This window comes from Macrobrachium nipponense, chromosome 4 (assembly GCF_015104395.2).
Source record: "Macrobrachium nipponense isolate FS-2020 chromosome 4, ASM1510439v2, whole genome shotgun sequence".
Taxonomy (NCBI): Eukaryota; Metazoa; Arthropoda; class Malacostraca; order Decapoda; family Palaemonidae; genus Macrobrachium; species Macrobrachium nipponense.
The window spans coordinates 88,181,687-88,199,867 of NC_061100.1; the positions used below are offsets into that span (position 1 = coordinate 88,181,687).

Here is an 18,181-nt window from a genome sequence, read left to right on the forward strand (position 1 = left end):
TCTGGAAACTCTTACCATGAGCTTTATTTACATGTTCAGTGAAATCAAACCCGAGTTATTGAAAAGAGGCAACTAAATCCTCTCCCACCCCTTTTTTTTTTTTTACTTAAATGTTTAAAAGATCGCCAATGGATGGCAGGAACACTCTAGGGATTGCCTACACTAGAATTCTGCAGTCTGGGGACACTACCCTCCCCCACCCCACCATATTTATTCAATTGATAAATATGTGTGTGATATGTGTGTGTGTGGTTCCGGCGCCTCTACGTAATGATACTCATTTGACTTTTCAACTTACAGATGGTCCGCTGCCAGGTGGCAGGATGCTTGGCTACCTTGATTAAGCCGTACGGGCATGAGGTCTGACGATCTCATGCCAACTGCGCCATCCCGTTGGACGATTATCTGGTCTGGCATCCGGACCCTTGCACTGTTTGCTATGTATCATCGAGGGCATCCGTCTGGAGAGACAACCCCTCCCGGAGGACCAAGAGGGCTTATGTGACATGGTCACAGAGGAGGTCGCGGCCATCAGCCTCCACCGCGAACTGATGGCCACCGAGGATCAGGAGGTAGGTAGGGAGGTAAGTGAGGAAGGTAGTCTCCCTTTTAGCCCCACTCCTTCTTCTTCCCCTTCTTTCCAGGGCTTTCCTACCAAGTCCGCCCCCACTTGGATAGATCGGCCTCAGTCATCCCTAAGGTGAAGGCTTGGAAGACAAGATCCCTTCCAAAGGGATCCAAGCCTGCTCCAGCAGACTCTGTAAGGTCATCTTCGGCCCCCATGCCGTCGACTTCCTCTTCCAAGGCTTCTCCCCCACCCAAGGGGTCGAGAGTCAGGTCCTCCAAACCCAAGCCGAAGGAGTCAGGCTTTGACCAGGAGGCCTTTGCAAATCTTCTGATGATGAAGATGAGCGAGGTAGTGGACACCAAACTCGAGTCGGTGTCCACTCGACTTGCCTCAGGCCTAGAGACCTTGGGTCAATCAATCTTATCTCTGACCCAGAGGCTCCAACCCCAGGAGGAATTAGTGTCCGGAATCCTCCAGTCCGGGACCACGCCACAGTCCGTGACAGTACTGGACATATCAAAGCTGCCGCCATTCGAGAACAGCAACCCGTGGCGGTTAGCTCTGCACGCCCCATTCTCGGACGGAAAACTGACAATTGAAGGTTGCGGAACCCGGTCGGTAGAAGACTTTGACTTCTTCCCGGTGGGCCTTCAATTTCCCTTTCCGGGCTACGCTAGACTAGCCGAAGATGCGCTAGTCAGGGTAGACAAAGTCCCGAAGGAGACAGTCATCTACCCTAGGGACCAAGCCCAGTCTGCATGGGTCCGCACCCTTACAGAATGGGACTGCGTCAACACAAAGTTGATGCCCCATAAAGGATGCTTCACGATGTTTGTGGCCCCACATGGAGTTCCAACTCCTTGCACTTCGAAGGTGGCGGAATTGACTCTACAAGCCGCGATAGAGGACAAACCTTTACCTCAATTAAAAGAGACAGAGGCTACCTCCTTGCTCTTCCCCGGCGGTATAGAGTTTTGGACTGACGCTCTGGCAACGTTCACGGTGGGCAGGCTCGACCCAGAGTGTGCCTCCACCCTGTTCACTGAATGTTTACCTAGAATTCCAGACCCCTTGGTCAAAGCGGAATTCAAGGCAAGATGCAGACTGAGTAGGTCGATTAACTCAGTCACCTCGGCGGAGTTGATCACTACGACGTTCGCGGATGAGTCTCTATTTCGAGTCCACACAGTCACTATTACAGGCCTTCCAGTTGGACCTGTATGACTTTATAGTGGCTAGGCGAGCCTGCAGGAAGCATGTCTTCGTGAATGCTTCCATAAGGCACGAACCAAACAGGCTCATAAAGGCTTCGATCTGGGGCGCCAACCTCTTCCCTGAGGACGCGGTTAACAACGTCCTCAGCGAGGCAGCTAGAGCTAACCAGAACCTTCGTGTCCGTTGGGGACTTCCTTTCAAAAGGAAGTTTGAGACCCCCGGACCACAATGGAATGGAATGGAATGGAATATGAAGTTTAGGCTTGAAGCCAAGCACTGGAATCCATAGGGATTATTCAGCGCTTTAATGAAACTGGTTTGACATGAATATTTGTTGATGATTTTATAAACTAAATAAATACAGGCGATTTTAAAATTATGATAAAAACGGATATCCGTCAATAAAAATTATAACTTCGCATTTCGTGAATGCAAACAAGAGTAAAAAACTTATATATACATGTACCATACACATACTCATATTCATATAAGTATGCTTATATAAACAACTTTAGTGTATACACTACACTTTGCAACGTACTGGGCGGTCAATATTAAATTTCATTAAAAAGATTAATGTCTCTAAGGAATCCAACAATTCTATTAACAGCTACATCCGGACCAAGCAGTTCTACTATATCCCTGCCCACTAACCCATGTCTCTGTCGTGCCGCAGAATACTTATGGCAATGGCATATAATGTGTTCCACAGTAAGAGGAGAGTCACACTGCATACAGACTGGTGCAGGTACCCCCTCCAACAGGAATCGGTGGGTCAATCGAGTATGGCCAATTCTTAGACGACATAATACAGTTTCTACCCTACGATTTTGTTGGAAACCAGAGGGCCAATGTTCAATACTTTGTCGGATCTTCTTGTACTTTTTATTGTTGGTCAGATAGGGAGATGACCAACGTGCTTGCCATTTATTTTTAACATATGAACGAATAGCCGGACCACAATCCAAACCTAGGAAGAGGCCGAGGAAATTCCAGCCTTACCAGTCCTCTCATCCTCAGACGGTTGTCCAGGCGGTCCGTCTCCCAGATCGGCAAGCCTTCAACATCCAAGGCTCAGCCACAGCAGCAGTTTGTCCTGGTGCAGAGTCCACCGACTCAGCAACCTTCGACTTCAACAGCCTTAGTAGCCTCCCCAGCCTTCAACACCTCTTTTGAGTCGCAAGGAGCATTTTGCGGCTACAATAAACATGCAGGGAGTAACAGAGCCAGAGGTGCCTTCCGGCAGAGAGCTGGCTCTAGAGGCAGAGGCTTCAGGGGAGGCAGAGGAGGTAAGACCACAACCAACCAGTGAGACCCTGCAGGTGGGCGGGAGACTGTATCTCTTTCGGGACCATTGGACCTTCAGTTCATGAGCCCATAGCATAGTATCAAAAGGTCTGGGGTGGAAATGGGAGAAAGGGCCTCCTCCACCAGTCAGTTTACACCAGGCTCCAACAACAGACCTACTCGACTATGGCAAAGATCTCCTCCAAAAGAAGGCAATAAAGAAAGTCAATCGCCTGAAATTCCAAGGACTTTTGTTCAGTGTGCCAAAGAAGGACTCAGACAAACGAAGAGTGATTTTGGACCTGTCCCGTCTCAACTCATACATTCAATGCGACAAGTTCCGCATGCTGACCATCTCGCAGGTGCGGACCTTACTTCCCTGTGGGGTCGTCACCACCTCTATACTATCATGTTCCGATAGCAAGAAACTTCTCTCCATACCTAGGCTTCAAGCTAGGAAAACAAGTTTACTCATTCAGAGTCATGCCATTCGGGCTCAACAAAGCGCCCAGAATATTCACCAAATTAGGAGAGACAGTAGTACAGGAACTAAGAGCTCAAGGGGTAATGTTAGTAGCTTACCTAGACGACTGGCTCATTTGGGCAACCAACGACGAGTACTGTCGCAAAGCAATAGCCAAAGTAATAGAATTCCTAGAGTATCTGGGTTTCCAGATAAACAAAGAAAAGTCTCACCTCATCCCGACGTCCCGCTTTCAATGGTTGGGAATCCAATGGGACCTAAACTCACACAAGCTATCTCTCCCATTAGAGAAGTGCAGAAAGATAGTGAAGGCTACGAGACAGTTCCTCAGGAACAAAAAGGCTTCTCGTTGTACCCAAGAGAGAATTCTAGGTTCGCTTCAGTTTGCCTCAATAACATACATCCTGTTGAAAGCCAGGCTGAAGGATATCAATCGAGTCTGGCGGAAGAGAGCCAACAACAAATTCAGAGACAAGATCTCTCTGATTCCGCCGATATTGAAGAAAAGGCTCCGTCCGTGGACGGAACCCGGGAGTCTCTCCAAGTCAGTGCCACTGCAATTTCCCCAACCGTCTCTGATAGTCCACACGGACGCCTCTCTGAGCGGTTGGGGAGCTACTCCCAGTACAAGAAGGTTCAAGGAACGTGGTCGAATACATTCCGCCAGTTCCACATCAATGTCCTAGAAGCAATGGCCATTTTTCTGACCTTAAAACGTCTGGCTCCAGTCAAAAACAGTCTGTAAGATTAGTCTCGGACAGTGCAGTGATAGTTCATTGTATAAACAGAGGAGGCTCCAGGTCGAGCAAAGTAAATCATGTAATGATTGCGATTTTTTCGTTAGCGACAAAAAATAATTGGCACCTGTCAGCTACTCACCTGGCAGGAGTAAGGAATATCATCGCAGACTCACTATCCAGGACAACTCCGCTGGAGTCATAGTGGTCCTTGGACATGAAGTCGTTCCGTTGGATTTGCAATCAAATCCCGGGCCTTTAGGTAGCCCTGTTCGCCACGGAGTCCAATCACAAACTCCCATGTTATGTGGCTCCCAACCTGGACCCTCTAGCTCACGCCACAGATGCGATGTCCATAGATTGGAACAGTTGGCAGAAAATTTACCTATTTCCACCAGTAAACCTCCTGATAAAAGTCCTGCACAAACTCAGATCCTTCACAGGACAGGTGGCATTGGTTGCACCCAACTGGCCGAAGAGCAATTGGTTTCCTCTTCTACTAGAGCTGAATCTCCGCCCCAGACGGATTCCCTGTCCAGAACTGACTCAGGTAGTACAAACTCGGACTGTGTCGACTTCCTCAAGAATTCTAAATGACCTAACTTTATGGACTTCATGAAGTTTGCGGCTTAGAAGGATGCTAGTATCGATCCACTAAACATCCTGTTCATAGAATCGGATAAAAGAGAGTCAACACTCAGACAGTATGATTCTGCAGTAAAGAAATTGGCCATCGTTCTAAAAGAATCACATGCCCAAAAGATGAATACGAATCTGGCAATTTTGTTCTTTAGAACCCTGTTCGAGAAAGGTCTAGCTGCTAGTACCATTACTACAACCAAATCTGCCTTAAGGAAGATTTTTCAGCTTGGCTTTAATATTGATTTGACAGATTCGTACTTCTCTTCTATCCCTCGAGCATGTGCCAGGAGCTTGGAAGCAAGGATGGCACAAGTTAGTGGGCAGGAGCCAGAGAGAGTCCTGTGCCCTGTCGGGTCTCTCAAGTTTTATCTACATAAAACTCAAGAAAGTCGAAGTCATTCGGGCAATCTGCAGTGTTCCGAAAAAGACCAGACTTGCCCATATCGAAGAACACCCTGGCTTTAGTGTTAAGGAGTTCTTTCAAAAATGCTCCTTCATTGTGTTTGCACAAAGATTTGAAATCTTTTGATCTGAATGCTCACGAGGTGAGGGCGCAGCCTCGGAAGCATTTCAACAGAGCATGGCACTCAGCAACATCCTGAGTACCATGTTTTAGCGAAGCAACTCTGTGTTCACTTCACACTCCCTGCGAGATGTGAAGATGGCATATGAGATCTGCTGCTCGCTAGGGCCATACGTGTCTGGAGACACAATCTTGGGGGCAAGAAGTACCACTCATCCTATCCTGTAGAAAATGGTTAGGAAAAGCTCTTAATTTAGTTGTTGAGTCGCCGACAACGGCGACTTCTTAACTCTTAAGCCTTAGTTAACACACCTTAACTTTGGCTAGGTTGGTCAGGTGGTGATATATATATTTATATATATATTTTTTTTTTTACTTCTTAGCCCTCATGGTATGGTCAATATGGTCTAGTCACGTCGTGGTCTCGCCCCTGTTGACAGATCATCTGGAGTGCACCAGCTATATAGGTCTCTACCTCGCTGGCAACTCTAGTAGCACAAGCAGACTTACGTGGCAATAACCACGAAGCCAGCTATGCTAACAGGTGGAACCAAGATGTAAATCATCTGCATGCATTTGTTTTCCAAAATCCTTCTATTCTGTCCCTTCCCACCTCCAACGGTGGGATTCAGCTATATATATATCTGACAGGTAAGTTTCATGAACAAAATGATATTGTTATGATACAATAAAGTTTGTTCATACTTACCTGGCAGATATATATAATCAAGTACCCACCCACCTCCCCTCAGGGGACAGTGGAAATAAAAATTATGAATAGAAAATGGGAATGGTTCCTGATACCCGCCTCCCAGCGGCGGGAATGGGTACTAACCACCTGGCCGACCACTGCGTGTGCCGGAAGTTTTTGAAATTCTGTCGGACTTCAGAAAATACAGCTATATATATATCTGCCAGGTAAGTATGAACAAACTTTATTGTATCATAACAATATCATATTTTTAAAATTTTGTCATCCAGTATTGATTGCTAACCACATTGAATTATCGTAAGATGAATTATCATACAGTGGTCCCCCAAATTCGTGGGGAATGTTTACCCGAACCACCCCCCCCCCCCCCCCCCCCCCCCCCCCCCCCCCCCCCCCCCCCCCGCGTGTATTGTTAGAATACGTGAATAGTTGGAATCCCTATTAAAATGATGAAAACAGCCTATTTTGTTAGTTAAAACTTATGAAAAACCCACTAAAAATTTTTATACTTGGTTTTTTTGATAGTTTTATCACAAAAAGTGCATTTTATGATGAAATTGAAAAAAAAAAAGAAGGAATTTCTGGATATTTCACATAGAAAATTACCGCAAATAGGCGAATTTTCCGTGAATAATTGGGGAAAATGTTCTTGAGAGAAATCCGAGAATGTGTGAGTCTGAGAATACAAAGAACATGAATACGGGGTGTCCACTGTAACTTGAATATTGCCTGTATTCACGATCATGTCTTGAAGAATTTTTCTGAGTTGCTAATGTTGTTTGTCAAGATTATCAAGGGGAAACAGAGTCGGTCTAGCTTTTCTCCAAAAACTATGGCCTCTTCTGCTGCTGCTGCTGATGCTGCTGCTGCTTCTCTCTCTCTCTCTCTCTCTCTCTCTCTCTCTCTCTATCTCTCCTCTCGCTCTCTCTCTCCTCTCTCTCTCTCTCTCTCTCTCTCTCTCTCTCTCTCTCTCTCACGTTTGTGATAAATTATTCAGATATTCATATTCTTTGTTGAGGTTGGAAGTCCTTGCGATGCCCTTCCCTGGCCTACCCGACCAGACCTAAGCTAGGTTTTGGAAGGTAGGTCAGGCCGTCTTGCCCCTCCACCCTTTCAGCCCCATCCTTACCGCCTCCTGTCCAGGTGATTATGCTTGCTGGGAGAGTGGTCCAGGACAGAGAGTCCTCTTGTGTCATGTTTGTAGGGCCTAGACCTATCGTACCTGACCAGATCAGAAGATTCGATTTTGGAGGGTTTAGTTAGGTTCTATCCGTCCACTTCATGACATCCTTTGGAGCCATGCTAGCCTACCTGACCGGATCTGTACCGATCTCGGAGGGTTAGGCTGGGTTCTTGCTGGGTGCATCCCCCTTTCATCCTTTCGCAGTTCTTCCAGTAATTCCTCATCAATTATTTTGTGTTTGTCTTGTTGTGTGTAGCCTGGGCCTTTGTCCTCTTTAGGATGTCAGTTGGCCTACCGTCTTCTGTCCCTTTAGTGGTAGGCTAGTTACCAGCTCCCGAAGGTGGTGGGTCACTGATCGGTTGCTGTGGCCAGGCGATCACGACTCGTCCACTCTCCTCCAGACACGCCCCCCCCCCACTGCCCCGGTCTCGTTCCGGCGCTGCCTAGCTAGCTCGCTGTTAAGTTAATCTACGATGAACGACCGCTAGAGCATATAGCTTACCCAGGGGGATTAGTCGGAGGAGATTGGTTGATTAGTATATTGTGTAATCTCTTTTAGTATGTCTCCGGGACTGTGAGTCCTCTGGCCAGGTGGGGTCTACCATCACACCAGCCAGCAGGCTATACGCCGGATTGTATGTGCCACTGCTCCACCGCTCAGTTGTCTATTCTCCTTTGTTGTCTCCGCCTCCCCACTCATGTGGGGGCGGAACTGGGTTTAGAGCTGCTTTTCTAATTACCTTAGATTTGCTTCTCTTCCCCGGTGCTATCAGACTCAGGCCTAGGTTTTACCTATTTTCCCTGTTCTGCTCGTATCAGCCCGTCTCCGCCGCCCCTTACTGTTATGATAACGGGATTATGGATTCCGGAGTAGGTGAAGCCTTTAAGAAATTATGTTAGAACATGTTTTATTAGCCTCTGTAGGTATGTCTCTGAATCCGTATTTGTTCCGATGTAGTATGGTCTACTATTTGTAAGTCAACTTATTTTACGTCGACTTACAAAAGTTTTTTTTTAAATTCGCGGAAAAATACTTATAGGCCTACCAGCCTAAAACTTTTGAATCATGCGCCTTGGGGGATGCTGGGAGTTCACGGATCAAGGTATTGTTTTGTTTACAATCGTTACGCAGGCGCGCAAGCGCGAATTTCTTTTTTGCCGCACTAAAAAGTATCTGTGACACATCTCGGAAATTAGTTCGTCACTTTGACATAATTTTTTTACCATTGTAAATTAGCCGTTACATGAAGTATTAGATATGAAAATGTGCGCATTTTTATGTAGAATACAACAATAAAATACTCATGATTGTAGCTTTTATCAGTTTTGAGATATTTTCATATAAATAACGATAATTGCCAAAATTTCAACTTCGGTCAACTTTGACTCTACTGAAAAGGTCGAAAAACGCAATTGTAAGCTAAAACTCTTATATTTTAGTAATATTCAATCATTTACCTTAATTTTGCAACTAATTGGAAGTCTCTAGCACAATATTTCGATTTATGGTGAATTTATGAAAAAACTTTTTCCTTACGTCCGCGCGGTAACTCTTCCGAAAAAAATCATACATGCGATTGTGGTAATGTTTGCACCATTTTAAAATTTACCTTAATTTTGCAACTAATTGGAATTCTCTAGCACAATATTTAGATTTATGGTGAATTTATGAAAAAACTTTTTCCTTATGTCCGCGCGGTAACTCTTCCGAAAAAAATCATACATGCGATTGTGGTAATGTTTGCACCATTTTAAAATTAGCCGTTATATAAAGTTTTATATATGGAAATGTGCACAATTTCATGCACAATACAACTAAAAACAACCCATGGTTGTAGCTTTTATCAGTTTTGAGATATTTTCATATAAATAACGATAATTGCCAAAATTTCAACCTTCGGTCAACTTTGACTCTACCGAAATGGTCAAAAAACGCAATTGTAAGCTAAAACGCTTATATTCTAGTAATATTCAAGCATTTACCTTCATTTTGCAACAAATTGGAAGTCTCTAGCACAATATTTCGATTTATGGTGAATTTATGAAAAAAAAATAACATTTTCTTTACGTCCTCGCGGTAACTCCAATGAGCCTGACAACTCTGGACTGTCCCAAGACGAATGCTCAGAGCATGGTGCATTCTTGTTGGGAGACAACTGTTCTAAATCTGTCGACATCTGAGCATAATTCACTAAAATGTCTTTCCAGCAGTGTTCAACTGGTGTGGATGCACAGCAAGTTCGACTGAGGGGCAAGTATAGGGAGCAACCCCCTCTGACTCGCTTCGACCACCAACATGTTTTCTAACTGGTGCGGAAAAGCAGGACAGTGACTCTAAATAACGTCTAAGATATCCGAGGGGCCAGATAGCCACCGCCTCACTACACATCCATCAAGATGCCTTTTCACTGGCTGTCTGCCAACACTTGGGGATAGGCTACAGGTTAAACCAATAGGGGAACTATCGGGGGCAACACCCTCAAACTTCCTTCGATTGCCAGTATGTCTTCTCCCTGGTGCGGAGGAGCAGGACAGTGACTTTAGGTCTAGGACATTCGAAGGGCCAGATATCACCTCCTCAACCACACATCCTGTAAGACAACTTTCCAGTGGCTATCTGTCGATACCTGGGACCACGTATCCACTACTTGTATGTAACCCCAACCTACCTTGGACCTTCGGTATGTCTTAACCAGGTGCGGGGGAGCAGGACAGTGACCTTTGTCTAGGAACATTGAGGAATGAGTAGCCACCTCCTCCACCGCACAACACTACACTGTTACAAGGATAAATTCATGATAACTGAAATATATGGCTGGCAAAGGCATGGGAAAGAAGTGAAGGAGCCAGGTGCAGGAACAAATGAATAAGGTATGAAGGCTAGTAGTAGGAGAAAAATGGCGCCAGGTGGACATGAGCTGGCGCTGGGCAGTGTTGGGCACTGGGGGTGTGAGACAGATGGAGGTAGGTGACAGGCATTCTTGTGTGCAAGGTGGTGGGTGGAGACAGTGGTGGGTGCCTCGCTGATTTTTGTAATTTCATTATTTCTTACTTTCATGAAAAATAATCGACCAATAATCAGTTACCAACTACATACTTTTTTTATATCTTCATAGCAATTTCTAGCATCTAGGCATAGAATGTATGAATAATATTAGCATTTCATATATTCAGTCACGAATGTATTTGAAGATAACATAAATGTTATCTTCATAGATAAACATAAAAAACTAGTTTTAGCATTAAAGTATCAAAGCAAATCAGACTCAAATGTTATAGGATAATTTCTTTTATTCTCTAATTAGTGATAAAAGAGAAAACAAACACAGACAGTTCCCGGTTATCAGTACGGGTTCTGTTCTTGGTGGGGTGCCAATAAGTAAAAATTCACCATTAACCAAAACTTTGTAATTTATGGCTCTTATGGTGCTGATTTTTGCTTAATGGCGCCTTTGTTAGATATGTTATGGTGCCATAACTCTATATCAGCACATTTTGGTGCCGATAACTGAAACACAGGCCATTATGGCGCTATAAATCGCCGATTTTATGGCGGTAGACAAGCGCCATAAAATCAGATCACCATTAACCGAGTCCGAATTATCAATTACTGAAAAAAAATCATGACTAAAATTTTCAGGAATAAATCAAAGAAATCGAATCTAGTAACCGATTACAAGCACCACTAATTGAGGCCAGTGGCCTGCGCTCCAGTCTGCACCACCACGGAAACTGAAAACTAGGAGCTAAAGATGTGGAATGTTCACGACTGCGTGACACGACGCCAGGAAAATACCTCCATGTGCTGGGGCCATGTGAACCTGCTCTGTAACATTCCAAAGTACTGCCAAACCAAGAACTGGTAGTCGATACAGGCAGTCCCTGGTTATTGGCGGAGGTTCCACTCTTGGAGGGTGGAGGGGTGCTGATAACCGAAACTGCTATTAACCAAAACTCTGTGATTTATGGTGCCTCTGTTAGGTATGTTATGGCGCCATAACTCATTAGCGCCGATAACCGGAACTCGGCCCATTATGGCGCCATATATCACCGATTTTATGGTGCTCGACAAGCGCCATAAAACCAAATCACTAATAACCAAGTCTGTCAATAACCAGGGACTGCCTGTACTCGACTGACGAGAACATTTCTGCCTAAAGGCCAACGCAGCCAAACATTAACACCATTCTCACCTTACTACATTCCAAACCCTACACTTTCCAGTTCCCTGCAAAGCAAAGTGACAAGTATCCCAGCTCAGTGAACAAAACAAATTACAAAAGTTTCAAACTAATTGTAAACGTTTGGCTTAAAAGAATGTAACATTCAAGAATTACTTTAGGGTAATTATTTATCTGCACCTTGCAAATAGCCTATGGCCAGTAAAACAAATTCCAAAAGCAAAAGTTTGGCCTAAAGGAATGATGTAACATCAAGAACGACTTTAAGGCACTTATTAACCAATGACTTGCATATAGCCTAAACCTGATAAGTAAATCATATTAGCAAAAGTTTTGGCCTAAAGCGATAGTATAACATTCAATAATTACTTTTATGATTTAATAATTACTTTAAGATAATTATTTACTGGTGGCTTGTGAATGGCCTATGCCCAGTGAACAAATCATGAATGCAAGACTTTAGCTTAATTGAATTGCATTACATTCAAGAACTACTTTTAAGGCAATTACTAACTGGCAACTTGCACATAGCCTAAGTCTGATTAGCATATCATAAATGCAAAAGCTTTGGAGTAAGAGGATGGTGTAACATCTGGAAATTATTTTTTAGACAAAACTATTCACAGAGACTGCAAGTAGCCAGCTTTATGATAATCTGAATTAAAATAGTAACAAATACACAAAATAAAAGACTAATCCTGCTCGAAGGCTATGAAATACACTTTCTGGTGGTTATGTAATACTATTGAAATCCGGTAATATAACCGGAAAATAAGAACCAGCTGCTGTATGCACATAGTTTAGTCAAGCACAGCAGAAACCAAAATGAGAGGATTAGCTAAGTCATTTCTAATACAGGCAGTTCCTGGTTATCAGTGGGGTTCCATTTTGATGATAAGCAAAAATCACATCAGCTTGATGATAAGCAAAAATCACAGACAACTAAAAATTGGTGATTTTGGCATCTCTGTTAGATATGTATTGGTTCCAATACTCTTTTGTCGGTGCTGATAACCAAAAATCAGCGCATTTTGGAGCTGAAAATTACGATTTTTTATGCTAGACAAGCCCCATAAAACCAGATCACCAATAATCGGGGACTGCCTGTACTGCTGTTTGGGGGCAGCACTGTATACCAACACTGAGCAATCAAAGCGTTACCCACGTAATTTAAATTTAGACTGCTGTACGTGGAAAACTATGGCTATGTAATTACTGGGTAAGTAAATTATACAAAAGCTTAATTTTGGATAATTTTGGTAAACCATTGCAAGGGACTGGTTGAACAATAAAAAAGAATTTCAAGATGTTTACTCTTATAATGCTATGGAACAATACTAACAATAAAATTTAGCTGAATTAAACTTTCTGTCATTTTCTACAAAATTTAGAAAACATCACTTACCCCACCACACATGCCAGTCTGCCCTGAAGTTTTGCGACTCCCTTTTTCCCAAGGTTCCAAATGACTCACATTATAGTAAATCTCATCAATGACTTCATGGTATGTCTTCAGCTGATATAAATTCACTGTAAGTATAAACAGTTGGTTAAAACACTCTAAAATTTATTAATAACAATAAACAACCCAGTATTAAGGGTACACAATCAACAAGCTACAACAGTAAAACAAAACTTTGTCAGAAGTCTAACCATTTTCATACTAAACATACAGTAATACGCCAAACTTGAGGTTAGGTTCCAGACCCCCTCGCGTAAGGGGAATTTTTGTGTAAGTTTGGCATGGTCTCTAAAAATGCTAATAAATGCTTACTTCTAGAGTTTGAACACTAAATATGACCCTAATCATGCTCCCTAAATATCAAGCTAACTTTTGAAGGAAAGTTATTGTAATTTCATTTAAAAGTTAGGTTAATACATTACCCATAAAAAATATAAATGGTTGGTAAAAATATAGGTGTGCGAAGATTACATACATACAACATAGTTCTCTCTTCTTTCCCCTTCCCAACCAACCAATCTATTTTTAAAAGTCTTCTCAACCACTTTTAAGAAATTCTTTATTATGTCTCTCTCTTTGTTTCTGAAATTCCTTTTCATGAACAAACAGTGTTTTTTATTCAGACTAATACAACTCTTATTTATGTGTCTGTTTAATAACAAGCATTTACAGTTCTAGAAGATAAAGGTAAAAATAGATAAATTAAAAATTACCTACACTACCACTAACTATGAGAGAGAGAGAGAGAGAGAGAAGCTATATGAGGGATAGAGAGAGAGAGAGAGAGAGAGAGAGAGAGAGAGTCTTTCTGTAAGTATTAAGCTAACTTTTAAATTAAAGTTACTGTAATTACCTTTAAAAGTTAGCTTAATACATTACCCTTAATAAACAAAATAAATGGTTTGTAAAACTAGTGTGTGTGAATATTACAAGCGCAGAGAGAGAGAGAGAGAGAGAGAGAGAGAGAGAGAGAGAGAGAGAGAGAGAGAGAGAGAGAGAGTTCCACAAAAATCATTGATTGCTAATCTGGCAACAATCTCCCTCCTGTCACATTACTTGACATATTTGACAGCTCTGGACTTGAAACTTCTGTGGAATTAATTAATGAGGGAAAGAATTCTTTATACACATTTTGTTATTGCAGTTTTATTATTATTATTATTATTATTATTATTATTATTATTATTATTATATATTAAACATAGAATAGATATAGTAGATGTACCGTAAAAATTCTCTCAGAGAGAGAGAGAGAGAGAGAGAGAGAGAGACGAGAGAGAGAGAGAGAGAGAGAGAGAGAGAGAAGAGTTGTTCTTACTTATAAGTGAAATGGAAAGGTTATTTCTTTAAAATACTTAAATTTTGTAATTAAAGTTATAGTATAATTATTATTATCATTATTATTGCTATCATTTAAAAATATTAACATAGTATGTACATGCTAGATGTACCATAAAAGGGATTTTGACAAAGGAAAAATCTATTTCTGGGGGAAGACCTGTGTCGCCCGGTGAAATGTCCCTGTAGCACACATTTCTAGGTATAAGGAGATGCTAAATATACCAGAGAAAAAGCTAAATGGAATGCTGAAGTTACTACCTTCAGCTCGCTCACCCATAGGGTGTCGGTATAAACACAAGGGCGAGTGGAAGCCAGTACCACAGGTATTATGCCAATTAGAAAACTCCTCTCAAAGCTCCTCTCTAGTAGGTGCCACAATGACTACTTTACGTCTACCTTCCGCACGCTACTAATACAACTCCCGTTCGAAGGCTTCATTCCTGAATTACGCACCCAAGCTTGGGCCAGCTAAAGGGTGGGGATCAGGAGAAGAGAGGGATGGGTTCACCGGGCAACACAGGTCTTTCCCCAGAAATAGATTTTTCCTTTGTCAAAATCCCTTTTCTGAGTTTGACCTGTGTCGGCCGGTGAAATAGTATCAGAGAATTGGTCATACAAGCTTGGTAAAACACAAAATTTAATAGATACATAAGGAAAAATAAAAATAAAATTTTCTCTTAAAATTAAGTTGTAATAACCAATGTAAGTTACGATGGTAAAAAAAGGGGATCAAATATGACCAAATCCATACTATCCTGGGAAAAACAACAGGTAAGGAATACAAAATCAACAAATATAAACTATGTACATGTCCGGAAGTGGGTTGATAAGCAAACCAGCCCGGAACCTAAGGGAGACAGGTAGGGATTACGAGTGAGGCAGGTAGGAAAGAGTGAGTATCAAAGAAAATTAATAGCAGAATAAAGGAATAGGAAATAGAGTTATAAGACTAGGCCGTATCAGGGGAGACAATGCTCCTTGCAGCCACTGCAGAAAATTTAAGGGCCTCTAAATTCTTTAGATAGTGGCATTTAAATATTGTCGGGGATTTCCAACCCGTATAGTTTTTAAGATCCTCGAAATTCATATTGTGAAAATAATTAACCCTCTTACGACGGAACGGTAAATAAAAAATTGTCTCCCGTATGCCGGAGGGGTTTCAGAGTGAGCGCGGAAGCGGAAAAAATATTTTTTTTTTCAAAAAATCACAGCGCGCTTAGTTTTCAAGATTAAGAGTTCATTTTTGGCTCCTTTTTTTGTCATTGCCTGAAGTTTAGTATGCAACCATCAGAAATGAAAAAAATTATCATTATCATATATAAATAATGCAATATATGATAACGCAAAAACAAAATTTCATATATAATTGTATTAAAATCGCGCTGTGCACAAAACGGTTAAAGGTAACAAGTTACTTTTTTTTCATTGTAATGTACACTAATTTGCAATCATTTTGGTATATAACACATTGTAAAACGATAAAAGCAACACAGAGAAAATATTATCACAAAATAATGCATGAATTCGTAACGCACAGACGTAAACAAATATTTTTTTCAAAAATTCACCATAAATCTAAATTTTGTCCTAGAGACTTCCAATTTCTTTCAAAATGAAGACAAATGATTGAATATTACTATAATGTAAGAGTATTAGCTTACAATTGCATTTTTCGACCATATCTGACGAGTTAAAGTTGACCGAATGTCGAATTTTATATATATATTTTTTATATGCAATTATTTCGGAAATAAGAAAAGCTACAACCTTCAAATATTTTTCGTTTTATTCTACATGAAATTGCGCACATTTTCATATATAAAACTCTATGAAATGCCTAATATGAAACGGAGCAAATATTCCGAGAATGGGACGTACGCATTTCGGAGATTTGTGGAGGAGAATCCACGCACGGAGGGAAGGAAAGATTTTTTTTTAAATTCACCATAAATCTAAATATTTTGCTAGAGACTTCGAATTTATTTCAAGATGAACATAAATGACTGAATATTACTAGACTGTAAGAGTTTTAGCTTACAATTGCGTTTTTCGACCATTTCGGTAGAGTCAAAGTTGACCGAACATGGTTTTTTTTTCTATTTATCGTGATTTATATGCAAATATTTCAAAAATGAGAAAAGCTACAACCTTCAATTATTTTTGTTGTATTCTACATGAAATTGCACACATATTCATATATAAAACTTTATGTAACGACTAATTTAAAATGGTGCAAACATTACCACAATCGCACATATGATTTTTTCGGAAGAGTTACCGCGAGGACGTAAAGAAAATGTTATTTTTTTTTCATAAATTCACCATAAATCGAAATATTGTGCTAGAGACTTCCAATTTGTTGCAACATGAAGGTAAATGCTTGAATATTACTAGAATATAAGCGTTTTAGCTTACAATTGCGTTTTTTGACCATTTCGGTAGAGTCAAAGTTGACCGAAGGTTGAAATTTTGGCAATTATCGTTATTTATATGAAAATATCTCAAAACTGATAAAAGCTACAACCATGGGTTGTTTTTAGTTGTATTGTGCATGAAATTGTGCACATTTCCATATATAAAACTTTATATAACGGCTAATTTTAAAATGGTGCAAACATTACCACAATCGCATGTATGATTTTTTTCGGAAGAGTTACCGCGCGGACATAAGGAAAAAGTTTTTTCATAAATTCACCATAAATCTAAATATTGTGCTAGAGAATTCCAATTAGTTGCAAAATTAAGGTAAATTTTAAAATGGTGCAAACATTACCACAATCGCATGTATGATTTTTTTCGAGATTTGTTACCGCGCGGACGTAAGGAAAAAGTTTTTTCATAAATTCACCATAAATCGAAATATTGTGCTAGAGACTTTCAATTAGTTGCAAAATTAAGGTAAATGATTGAATATTACTAAAATATAAGAGTTTTAGCTTACAATTGCGTTTTTCGACCTTTTCAGTAGAGTCAAAGTTGACCGAAGGTTGAAATTTTGGCAATTATCGTTATTTATATGAAAATATCTCAAAACTGATAAAAGCTACAATCATGAGTATTTTATTGTTGTATTCTACATAAAAATGCGCACATTTTCATATCTAATACTTCATGTAACGGCTAATTTACAATGGTAAAAAAATTATGTCAAAGTGACGAACTAATTTCCGAGATGTGTCACAGATACTTTTTAGTGCGGCAAAAAAGAAATTCGCGCTTGCGCGCCTGCGTAACGATTGTAAACAAAACAATACCTTGATCCGTGAACTCCCAGCATCCCCCAAGGCGCATGATTCAAAAGTTTTAGGCTGGTAGGCCTATAAGTATTTTTCCGCGAATTTAAAAAAAAACTTTTGTAAGTCGACGTAAAATAAGTTGACTTACAAATAGTAGACCATACTACATCGGAACAAATACGGATTCAGAGACATACCTACAGAGGCTAATAAAACATGTTCTAACATAATTTCTTAAAGGCTTCACCTACTCCGGAATCCATAATCCCGTTATCATAACAGTAAGGGGCGGCGGAGACGGGCTGATACGAGCAGAACAGGGAAAATAGGTAAAACCTAGGCCTGAGTCTGATAGCACCGGGGAAGAGAAGCAAATCTAAGGTAATTAGAAAAGCAGCTCTAAACCCAGTTCCGCCCCCACATGAGTGGGGAGGCGGAGACAACAAAGGAGAATAGACAACTGAGCGGTGGAGCAGTGGCACATACAATCCGGCGTATAGCCTGCTGGCTGGTGTGATGGTAGACCCCACCTGGCCAGAGGACTCACAGTCCCGGAGACATACTAAAAGAGATTACACAATATACTAATCAACCAATCTCCTCCGACTAA

General features: G+C 41.1%; 1 protein-coding gene across 1 annotated transcript in view; it reads right to left on the minus strand.

Annotated features, from left to right (window-relative positions):
* LOC135210993 (pre-mRNA-splicing factor 38B-like) overlaps positions 1-18,181 on the minus strand; it is a 261,602-nt gene that overhangs the window by 153,281 nt on the left and 90,140 nt on the right. The window contains exon 3 of the mRNA XM_064244000.1: positions 12,938-13,062. Within this exon, the coding sequence (XP_064100070.1) occupies positions 12,938-13,062 (125 nt within the window). The remainder of the gene's footprint in view (positions 1-12,937; positions 13,063-18,181) is intronic.